The sequence below is a fragment of the Denticeps clupeoides genome, chromosome 16 (genome assembly GCF_900700375.1).
Source record: "Denticeps clupeoides chromosome 16, fDenClu1.1, whole genome shotgun sequence".
Classification (NCBI taxonomy): domain Eukaryota; kingdom Metazoa; phylum Chordata; class Actinopteri; order Clupeiformes; family Denticipitidae; genus Denticeps; species Denticeps clupeoides.
In genome coordinates, this window is record NC_041722.1 from 11,148,033 (window position 1) to 11,160,207 (window position 12,175).

General features: G+C 41.4%; 1 protein-coding gene across 7 annotated transcripts in view; it reads left to right on the forward strand.

Moving 5' to 3' along the window:
* Window positions 1-7,764: 7,764 nt before the first annotated feature.
* The window catches only part of ppfibp2a (PPFIA binding protein 2a), a 33,321-nt gene continuing 28,910 nt past the window's right edge, over window positions 7,765-12,175 (forward strand). For 3 of the 7 annotated variants that reach the window (XM_028956094.1, XM_028956095.1, XM_028956098.1), the window contains exons 1-2: window positions 7,765-7,864; window positions 11,127-11,210. In XM_028956094.1, coding sequence (XP_028811927.1) covers window positions 11,147-11,210 — 64 coding nt within the window. In that variant the 5' untranslated portion in view covers window positions 7,765-7,864; window positions 11,127-11,146. The remainder of the gene's footprint in view (window positions 7,865-11,126; window positions 11,211-12,175) is intronic. The other 4 variants (XM_028956093.1, XM_028956096.1, XM_028956101.1 and 1 more) reach the window with 3 other exon arrangements.

Consider the following 12,175-nt stretch of genomic DNA (forward strand, 5'->3'; position numbering starts at 1 on the left):
AATGTAAAACATTTAACAAGCATACAGTTCAGGCCAAAAGTTTGTGTTTTCTTTATTTTCATGACCATTTACATTGGTAGATTCTCACTTAAGGCATCAAAACTATGAATGAACACATGTGGAGTTACATTTTACTCTTTCCACAGGATCAACTTTTGCCAAAAGTTGTATGAAATAAAACTGGACAGTACAAAATTTCAACACCACGAATTGGATATTAAGAATATGGTTCCATGTGCTGTCATTGGTTAGTTGTTACAAAACAGAGTATGTATGTATATCACACATTTTCAACTCACAATGTTTGCATTAAGTTGAATATTCCCACTTAACATTAAAGGCCAGTTTGCTAGTACTGATATTCCTAGTGCTTTATACATGGTTTGTGTCAGACACCAGAAAGTGAAGTGACTGCAGCACAGCACCCATTGCACACAGTGAAATGTGTCCTCTGCATTTAACCATTACCCTTGATGAGCAGTGGGCAGTGGGACCAGGGAGCAGTGTGTGTAGGGACGGTGCTTTGCTCAGTTGCACCTCAGCGGCACCATTGCGGTCAGGACTCAAACCAGCAACCTTCTGGTTACGGGGCCGCTTCCTTAAGTTCAAACCATATTGCATTTGGTCAAGTAAAGAAGTAAGCCTATTTCTAACTTGAAAATTATTCATTTCACTCCTGGATGAACAGCTTTCTAGTGTTCTCTCATGAGTAACCTCTGGTTTTTCATCACTAGGTCCTCCTACATGAAACCACGCCTGTCTCTTTACAGATGTGATTGGCCAGTGGACCATAGCTTGAGATGTTCTTTTAGTCTCATTAGAGGCTCATTAAGGATGTGACAAGGCCCCATTATGAGAGGGATATGAGTGTCGGAGCAGGAAATCAAGCACCACTGTCCAACAATTTATTACCTGGCTCGAGTCTTCAATCATGTTCTGCTCACAATAATACTCTAAAAAATACATTGTGACATATGTACCACTGGTTTTACCATTCTGCCCTTTAAACCAAAGTTTAAAAAAATTTTCTTACACTCAAGGTGTCAATGACACCTAATTTCTTTTAGTTAAATATTGGCCCATAAATAACTATATGTTTGGTTAATCTGCCAATTCAAAAGCCACACTCTATTTTTGAAGATTTCATAGCCAGTCTGTCAGTCAGATTCAACCTGCTTGTCCAGATGAGGGTAACAAAGAAGACTTCATAGTAATGGGCAAATTCACATTTAAATTGTATTGGAGTGAAGGCAAGGCACAATAAAATGGCTCAGTACAAGGCTCCAGTGCATATATTGGGAATTTAATTGATTGCTGTGGCTGGGAAATTGTCTGCATAAATCATTTATGGCTTCACTGTCCAGTCCTGGTTCGCTTAATGAGGCCAGTACACTTGTGCTTGTCTCCTTCTCAGCACTGTGTGAAATACCTTCTGCTTTTCCCACTTATTTAATAAGATATTTTTTAAGTGTTCTTTTTGATCCTACTCCACCCAAAATCGTGTATTAAATATGTCTCTGCGGAACAGGAAAAGATGTCAGTTCAGTTGTTCCAAGGGTGATGGTTAAACGCAGAGGACACATTTTGTTGTGTCACCGTGTGCCGTGCTGCACAATCACTTTGTATTTCACTTGTCTTTCACAATCACTTCACTTTCACTTAACAAGTACTTCTAAATGTACTACACTATTCCATTTGGAACCAAACTTGCAAACATTTGTAGTTTTATTATACCTATATCACAAATAAAAAGTTTGTAAGTATTCAAGTCAATTATATTTGAATTGCTTACAAGGCATTAATTGTCCATTAAACCTATGTATTGTTTTGAAACACTCCTTTATGAATATACAAACAATTAAAACATCAAAAACTATCCAATGTGATAATGAATCCTGGATGGATTGTAGACAATTATCAACTCAGTGGAGAAAAAGAGAAAGATGGTCATGTGAAGAAACAACCCAGCATATCTGCTGGGACTGCAATAGATATATGGGGAAAGTTAAGAGAATGAATTCAGAGTTTTGGGGTGTTTTTTATGGGTTATTGTACAGAAACATTGTTAATTGAGCTTCAAGAAATGTTCTAAAAAGAGAAATTCCTGTGGATACAGTTAAAAGAATGGTATTGGGTCACATAGAAGACTATGGAAAACGTGATCAGTTACACCATGGAGAACAGATTGAAAGGATTTGCAAAATAATGACTAAGAAAAAAGAATTTGAAAACTGATTTGATGTGATATATTTCTATGCGTTAAAAGGATTTATATATTTATTTATTAACGTTTATTTATTTTTTCTTTCATTGTCTTACCATTGTCCATGTCTGAATATTGTCTTATTATTATCTTTACTTACTTTTGATCTCTTTATTGGCACAGGCATATTTCAAGAGAACAATGCCAGTTTTCATCAGGTTCTAATTCTGAATGAATCGTTCACACATTAGTTGTGTACCAGAGAATCCAGGCTTTAAAAACCCCATTGAGAATGTGATGTGCTAGAAAAGACTATACGCAGTAAATACAACTTTACATTTACATTTTACATGTATGGCATTTATCAGACGCCCTTATCCAGAGCAACTTAGTAGTTACAGGGACAGACCCCCTGGTGCAAGTGTCTTGCTCAGGGACACAATGGTAGTAATTGGGATTTGAACCTGTGTCTTCTGGTTCAAAGGCGAGTGTGTTACCAACTAGGCTACTACCACCCTATTTAACTTTAATAAACTGGATGTTAATAAACTAGATATATTTAAGAAGTGATCCTGTCTTCCTAATTGATTTTACTGACCCATGCCGGCCAATCATAAATAATTGGACCTGATAATGCTTTGTCTGTACATACAGCAGGGTATGTCTGCTGCATTCCATTTTGTCCACCATGTTCTGCAGAAAAAAATCGAATGTAGAACCACCACTGGCCTGAATAGAGAGCTACTGAGAGCTACTATCTGATTCCTTTGATGACTCTTAGCCACCTGGTGCACGGCTCACTGTCAGAAACGTCTGGTCCCGGTCCCAAATGTCTGACCCATGCAAGTCACACTCTGAATCCTGCCTCCCTCCCCATCCCAGATTATTAGACGCGCGTCTGAGGAAACCCTAGAGTGCTACTGCTGAGTGCAAGTTCTAACCTCGGCCTCCCGTGGCCTACATCCGCAGAACAAAAGATTGCATTTATAAAACCCACTGCAGCAGAGAACAGGTGTTGCCAGTGTTGCCCTGTTGTGTCTGGCCAATGTTTTGCAAGAGGGCACACGGCCATAAATTCTCTTCCATGCCATGTGACAAGATGAGGATTGGTCAGTGACATTTCATGCTCCAATTCTCTGCTCGGTTTAGAGTTTAAGGGCTCTAATTTGGAATGCTAAGTGTTGGGCTTGTTTGGCAGGACTTACAAGAAACAATGATCAATGATGTTTGCATATGAAAAGTATTGTTGGACGTGGGTTTAATTTTCCCAGAATGAGGAATTAGCGTGTGTGGAAGCTTCTTTCTTCATATAAATATCGTGTTGGGGTGACAATAATAATTACACACCAACAAAAAGGGCAGATAGTTTCTCTTCTTCAAGATATAGGTGTGGATGACAATATACGAAGCAGAGCTCTCTCGATTCATCCATTTATTTAAATCAAGACGACATTACACTGGCGAACAAGCTCCATGCTTAGAACGCAATGATGCAAGTTCAACTACTTTCTGCAGCATCTGAATTGTCTAGCAATGCATGCTAACAGGCTTTTGTTTCCAGGACACATGTAAATCTGTGTTACACAAGAATGCAAATGAGCAAGCTAGCTAGATTTTCCATCTTGAAAGGGTTTTTATTTCTCATTGGCTAACCCTCACGCCTAACAAACATGGTAGGGGCATTTTATGATAATGGAGAACAATATGAAGACAAGTGGCATGAGGACTGGGCGGAATATTCCATGCAGCGTAAGGAAATAAAAGAGCGGATGACTCGCATAACACATACATACTGTGCATACTCTATGCCTTTCCAAAGGCGTGCAACCACGATCGTTAACATTACGGAACAAAAGCAGGGTGTGTCCTCCTCCAGTGAATTTGGGCAAGCTAGTTATACAGGCAGCATCACACACAGAGGCTGTCTACTGTGGCAATAGACACAGAAGGTCTAACTTTTAAGTTAGCAATTAAAACCAGAGCCTGATCAATAGTGCACAGGCCGGCTCTTGCACGGGCATGAAAAATGAGAACGTTTCCTAACAAGTATAGATTTCAGATCTCATCTTAATTCTGGTCGTCTTAATTGGGCACAGGAAAGGACTTTTGGATTGAGAACTGAATACTGGCTCTTGCATGGGATTACAGTCGGTCCATAAAATGCAATCGGTTTGATATTTTGTATACCTCAGATTACACGCGAAGCGATGAAAGGAGACCCATTTGCATTCCTTTCTGCTTTATTGCTCCTAAAGCACTTTTGAGTCTTTGAAGCGCTCGGCTCGTTCTCCCAGCCTGTTTGCCGTGGTGCTGATCTGGGTACCGCTGCAGCTGGAGGCCTGGACTCCGCACAAGGAGCACATTACCAAAAAGCCCATGCGAGCGGCGAAGCTGCCAGGCCGCGGCTCTGCCAACAAGCACAGTGGCTGAGCAAGCGAGGGAACATGCAACAGCGAGAATAATGAGGTATAAATACAGCAGCGTGCCTTCCCTGCCGCAAGATGGGAGCGCTTGCTGTGAAATATTCATTTGACCCAATAAGAGGGATCAAAGGCACGGGCTCGTGGGACCCTCTTGAGCTCAGGTGAAACAATTCACTCCAGATAGAAGACACAGCCATGTCCCATAAAACGTGTCGAGAATAACAGCGAGATGATGTGGAGCATGAAATGACGCGAAGAGAGGAAATCGCGTGGAGCACGAGCGACTTTCTGGCTTCGACCTGTTTTGCTTGGGCCCTTGCTGTCCGTAATAATGATTGTCATCCACAGCGAACAGTTATTGCTGTGGACATAAATTTTAGTTACGTGTCTTGACAAGCGGCCAGTGGCTTCACCTTAGTTTCCTGCAAAGTGCTTTTGTGTCTGCACAGCCTCGCTTCTTTGTTCTTTTTTCTAAATGTGTCACATCCATAAATGTTGTCCGTCCTACTCACAGAGCTATGCGAACCGCCACGTGAAAAGAACGTCATGCAGATGAAGAGTATTCCAGAATAATGCCACACTGTGCTGAGTTCCTCCTGCTGAACATCCCACGGCATCCTACTGTTTTATGCAGCACTGGAGCTGAAACATTTACAGCGTTTATCAGACGCCCTTATCCAGAGCGACTTACAATCAGTAGTTACAGGGACAGTCCCCCCCTGGAGCAACTTAGGGTTAAGTGTCTTGCTCAGGGACACAGTGGTAGTAAGTGGGATTTGAACCTGTGTCTTCTGGTTTATAGGCGAGTGTGTTACCCACTAGGCTACTACCATCCAAGACACTTTATCTTTCATACTATGCTTTCAACAGATGAAAAAGTACATTTCTCTATATTTTGTTGAATGAAATTACACAAAATAAAAAGCGATTGATGTAGTGAAATGGGGTGGTAGTAGCCTAGTAGGTTACCCACTTGCCTATGAACCAGAAGACCCAAGTTCGAACCCCACTTACTAACGTTGTGCCGCTGAGCAAGACACTTAACCCAGAGTGTCTCCAGGGGGGGGACTGTCCCTGTAACTATTGATTGTAAGTTGCTCTGGATAAGCGCGAATGTACAGTACAGGCCAAAAGTTTGGACACACCTTCTCATTCAATGTGTTTTCTTTATTTTCATGACCATTTACGTTGGTAGATTCTCACTGAAGGCATCAAAACTATGAATGAACACATGTGGAGTTATGTACTTAACAAAAAGTGGAGACCTGACCTCCACAGTGACTGGACCTGAACCCAATCGAGATGGTTTGGGGTGAGCTGGACCGCAGAGTGAAGGCAAAGGGGCCAACAAGTGCTAAACCATTTCAGGTGGCAACCTCTTGAAGCTCATAAAAATAGAATATTTAACCTACATGTAATACATTACTGGCCTAAATTTAAACATCTTGATTTCTGTGTTCCAGAATAAAAACCAAAAACATAAAATGAGAGTTTCCAGGGTGTCACAATAATGGCATTCTGGGAAAGAACAGGCTGAAGGCAAGGAGTAGGCCAGGAGTCCGGCTCGGGCGCCGTCGCAGAGGTGTTGTCAGGGCGATTACACTTGGCTGAGCTGATGCTGTTGTGCTGGCTCACCAGTGGTGATACGGCGACATGTCAGTGGGGTCAAGCTGACGGGTGAGAGGCAAGCCAAGCAAAAGATCATTTCATTTAGATCGTAGCATGATATGCCCTCATAGAGGGGTAGGATGTTCTCAATCAAACTGTATCCACACTGAATATTTAACTTTCATACATGTAATACATTACTTGCCTAAATTTAAACGTATTGATTTCTGTGTTCCAGAATAAAAACAGAAAACATAAAATGAGAGTTGCCAGGGTGTCACAATAATGGCATTCTGGGAAAGAACAGACTGAAGGCCAGGAATAGACCAGGAGTAGGGTGGTGGTAGGCTAGTGGGTAACACACTCGCCTATGAACCAGAAGACCCAGGTTCAAATCCCGCTTACTACCACTGTGTCCCTGACAGCAACTGTCCCTGTAACTACTGATTGTAAGTCGCTCTGGGCGTCTGATAAATCATCTAAATGTAAATGTAAAAGCTCATCGAGAGAATGCCAAGAGTGTGCAAAGCAGTAATCAGAGCAAAGGGCTATTTTGAAGAAACTAGAATATAAAACATATTTTCAGTTATTTCACCTTTTTTAGTTAAGTACATAACTCCACATGTGTTCATTCATAGTTTTGATGCCTTCAGTGAGAATCTACCAACGTAAATGGTCATAAAAATAAAGAAAACACATTGAATGAGAAGGTGTGCCCAAACTTTTGGCCTGTACTGTAAATGTAAATGTAGTGATATGAGTGTTAAGGACACTGCTGTTGTAAGGATGTGATGTGTATCTGGATGAAAATAAATACTTACACAATAAATATGCTTTTTATTCTTACACTGGGTTATAAAAGTGTATTTAGAACTTCCATTTTATTTCAAACTCTAGCGCCCCATAGTGGGCGACGAGCGCGTCGACGGAAATCACTGACCATAGAAAAGTCCATTCAAATATAGCGCGAAAAAGCAACACTTTTTGGACATGAATGTGGAACCTTTTCCTCACTTTAAAGATATATGCATGGGAGACTCAACAGAATATATCAGCTTGTTTTTTTGTGTAAATGTCTGAAAAAAAATATTTTAATAAAGATTATAAAGATTATAAAATAATAGTTTTTTCCATTCCTGTGACATTAGAGCAAACAACCGGGCGAGACACCAAACATCATTCATTATTCATACATTTCATGCTCTCAATACCAAATTTATGAGCAGCGGGTTTGGCATTTTCCATACAATATACTTCCAAAAGTCGAAGGTCGGCTTAAACTACTGTAGATTTGAACTTTATTTAAAGTAGGCCAGGAGTTCTAGTAAACGTAGTTAACAAACCAGACCAGCATAATAATAGTCGCATCATAATGTCTGCGACGCACCGTGCTCCGTGAGTCGTGATAATCTTCACTTTATTCTGCCTGCAGTGTTCATATTTAACCACAAAGCGGTGGCAGAGCACAGGCTGGCCGCACAGCCTCGACTTCTCCAAACTTTTACGCACCACGCGTAACTGGCAAGAGCGCTACCGCGTTCCGCGTCTCACGGCGGACGGGGGCATTTACAGAAGCCGCGGAGACCGGCGAAAGAAAGACGGAAAAGTTCTGCGCCGTGGGGCGAACTCGGTAAGTTGGCGCTGGGTGGTGCGTTGATGGAGCCTCGTGCGTCTCCGTCTCTCCGAATAATCGTGTTCTTGCCGCAGTAATGACTTTGCTTGCAAATCTAAGAAAATTAAATAAATTGTGCGACAATTACGCGTGCACGACGTTTTTTGATCGTTGATTTGCATTCAGTAACCGGCTTCTATGTTGTATCTGTTTATGTGCACCTATAACCCACTGGCACTTAGCTGACCTGGAATCACGTGACTCACGTTGGGGTTCCACTTTCACCCAGTTCCTATACCTGGTGGACCAGGACTTACTACTACTACTATACTTACTATTGTATTGTGAATGAGTACAAAATAGGAAAAAAACACAAGAGAAGGTAGGAGGACACAGGTCCATGGTGACACCACGGGGCGAGGCCAGATGAATTGGCGTTTTTTTGCTGGCCATATGGTGAAGACGGGTGTTCAGCAGTGCTGGGGTGTTTAGTAGCTAAACCGTCGTTAAAAACACCACAGGAGCTGCGGCATTAGTGTGTGTCTCTCTCTTTGCCCCGCAGCGATATGCAAATCCAGAGTGCATGCAGCTGTTCCTTTCTGAGGGAGCTGAAGACATCACAGAGATGATTCATCTATCCAAGGAGCTTTCTTGGGGTTTCAATTATACCAGCAAATTGCAAAGTTAACAAACCATTACTCATCTCCCGGCTCACTTGAGGAGATACAGTCTCCGTCTCTTTTTATCTTTCAGTGCATGTTAATCTTCTCTATAAGCATATTAGCGAATAAATATATGAGCCGGATCTAGTCCTTGCAGTTAAAATGGGGGATCTGTGTACCTGTCCAAACCTGTTGCTTTTGTTTATTTAACTATCACGGTATTCACACAATGTCATGAGAGAGGGGATTTATTACATGAAGACAGGACAGGGGAAAGAGTGCACAATAATGACTCGATGGCACAAACCGGCACAAAGCGGGCAGATTTATACAGGCAAACACAGGTGAAAACAATCAGGAATCATAGTAACACAGGAAAAATCCCGGACCCAGAGTGTCCCCTTCCGGACCGGATCCTGACACTGACTTAATATTAATGCATTAGTTGACAAGCAGCAAAAGTCTCCCTCCTGGAGTGAAGGTTCAGCAGAAAGTAAACTATTGTCACTGTACAGACAATGGTGTTCCGGAGGAAGAGGAACGCACATGTGAATGAATGAGGAAGTGAATAGCCATGCTGAATAGTGTTTTAACAATGTTGTAACCTCCTGGCAACAAGTGAAAATGGAGTATTGCACTGTGGGTATAGGAAGTGTGATGCATGTCCACAACATGTCCACACAAATGGTTCATGGTAATGATATTCCCTCAGCAGTGGTTGACAAGTGGTGACAAGAACATTCAAGGTGTTGACTTGGCCTCCAAATTCCCCATATGACCAAGAACCTAATAGATGGTTCTAAGTGATGGATAAAATCATTCTGTTTTGGTGTCAGAGGGGGACCCTCACTGTAATGACATGATGTCACACTGTCACACGACATTAGTCACACTATATACTTGAATGATAATGTAATTTTTATGTCTGTACAGATATTTTTAGTCCACTCTCATCCCAATTTTTATTTATTTGTTTATTTAACTTTTTATATTCTATGGTCGGCATATTCTCTATGCTATTATTTTTTTCTGCTCTTATCTTCCACTTTTTGCTGTGACAACTTTACTTTACTTTACTTAGCAGACGCTTTTATCCAAAGCGACTTACAAGCGACTGACAATGTAAATTTCCCACTTGTGGGCCTAATAAAGGATCATCTTATGTTTTCTTATTGTAGGGCAATATTCCCAATATAATGTAGTGAACAATATGATGAATATTGATGTTTATGTAACAATACTACACACGTTTATTTACTAATTAGATATAAATACTATAAATACTATATAAATAATAAATGCCAGACATGCCATCTTGTCAGTAACGGTGCTTTAAGATGCACTTTCACAGCTGGCGAAGTCTCTTCTCATTCAGTGATTTCTCCCTCGCGGAGTGAAGGTTCAGCAGAAAGTAAACCATTGTTTAGAATGAGGACGCACACCATGTCATTAAGATGTTTTCGTAATTGCCTCACCCGGATAACGGGGCCTCCTCAGCCATCGCGAAGGGCTGTAACACGTTGTTTACAGCGGGGCATGCTAATTACGGCTTTGCTCCTCTTTTCTTTGGCGAGAGGGGTAAAAATATCGCCTAGGAGGGGACGTTTGTGAAAATGTAACCAAAGTGTCTCTCTCGTCCTCTTTTTCCACGGTGATGTAAGTTGTCACACTTGATTTGGCTTGGTGCCGGCTCGGGCGCCGTCGCAGAGGTGTTGTCAGGGCGATTACACTTGGCTGAGCTGATGCTGGTGTGCTGGCTCACCAGTGGTGATACGGCGACATGTCAGCGGGGTCAAACAGAAGCTGACGGGTGAGAGGCAAGCCAAGCAAAAGATAATTTCATTAAGATCGTAGCATGATATGCTCTCATAGAGGGGTAGGATGTTCTCATTCAAACTACATAGACACAGAATATTTAATTTTCATACATGTAATACATTACTTGCCTAAATTTAAACATCTTCCAGAATAAAAATAGAAAACACAAGATGAGAGTTGCCAGGGTGTCACAATAATGGCATTCTGGGAAAGAACAGGCCGAAGGATGACAAAAACAGTTCAACATGTGAGAGAAGGGTTTGTTACTGTATGTACTGTACATGCATCCTGCTGTTTATGTGGTAACCGAAGGACCAATAAATTGCATGGTGAGGCTGATACAATGGCAGCATTGTTTTCCAGGCCTGGGAATGTCACTCCTAGACACTGAGATGTGATCAAGAGTAGTGATTTTTAACTTTGATTAATAAATGAATCAAGCTTTATTCATATGATGCATAGAAGGCAATCATTGTACGTTGGATCCATGTGGAAATTCTCTCCCATTCTAGTTGTAGAATTCTAGTATCTAAAAAAAGAAACAACACACAACTCGTTGCACTCCCACCTCGTCGAAATGCTGACAACAGCGGGATGCCAGGCCGCAAAATGATGGGAAAGTATAAAGCCAAAAGCCACATCTTTAGAAACAATCTACAGCATCCACCCGCAAATCTGTTGTTGTTCTCATAGTGGGAAAGACAAAAATATCAAAAAATGTATGAATACATATGAATCGCTTTAGAAAAACATGCATTCAACATGTTGCTGATACTTTGCTTATTCTTTCATAATTTCAGCTGTTATTGAAAACGTCACCATGGCTTCAAACGCCAGTCACATGTTGGAAGCAGCCTTGGAGCAAATGGATGACATAATTGCCGGTAAGAGTCATGTAAGCGTTAATACCATGTCACACACACACACACACACACACACACACACACACACACAGACACAAATTTAAAACCAGACATGACCTGGAGTTTCCTTTGCTCAGGTGACACTTAGATGTTATAAGAAATATTTGATTTAGCTTGAGCGATGAATTTACAATCTAGCTATTAGTAGCGTCGCCTAGCAACATCATTCAGTTGCCCGTCTTGTAGGGAGCAGATGCTTGTAGTTTTATACAATGACCAGTAAAACAAGATAACGGTATTAAAAGAGATCGGCCGTCAGAATACTGATACTGATGATATCATTCATCTGCTGACCCACAATGCCTTGCAGCCTCCCATTACCGCAAGAGATTGGAACCACGAGAGGACTGAATGCGTTTCTGCATTCTCAGATCCTGGAGCACATCAGTGTATGATGATGGTTGACGTCTGTTAGGGGATGTCAAGTGGTATTGATGGATTTCCTGTATTAAACAGACTATTGTAACAGCTCCAGTCACTCGTAATAGCTACAGTTTAGGGTCTCTTTTCCCATTTTTTTCATAAAGAAAGGCAATAAACTTCACAGTAATGTATCAAACAACCCAGATCTGTCTGTGCTAAGGACAGCAGACGTTAGGCTGCCAAAAATAATACCCCCATGTTATTGACCCGCAGCCCAGGACTGTAACAGGGCAGCAGAATAACATTCATCAAGCAGACTGCAGTTAGCTTGAATGGAGCAAAAAGTGAGATTTCTGTGGCATCCCGGCTCTCCCACTTGTTTGCAGTACTGGATGTGCTGCTGGTATAGAAACAGGGAACTCTGTGTTCATGATCATTTTTTTTTCTAGCACACCACTTCTGTTTTATTTTTTAAGACAGGACAATAATTCAACCTTTTTTAGAAAAAACAAGCTGAATTATTAATGTCCTAATATTCTATTTTACTGAAACGCAGGGTGAGG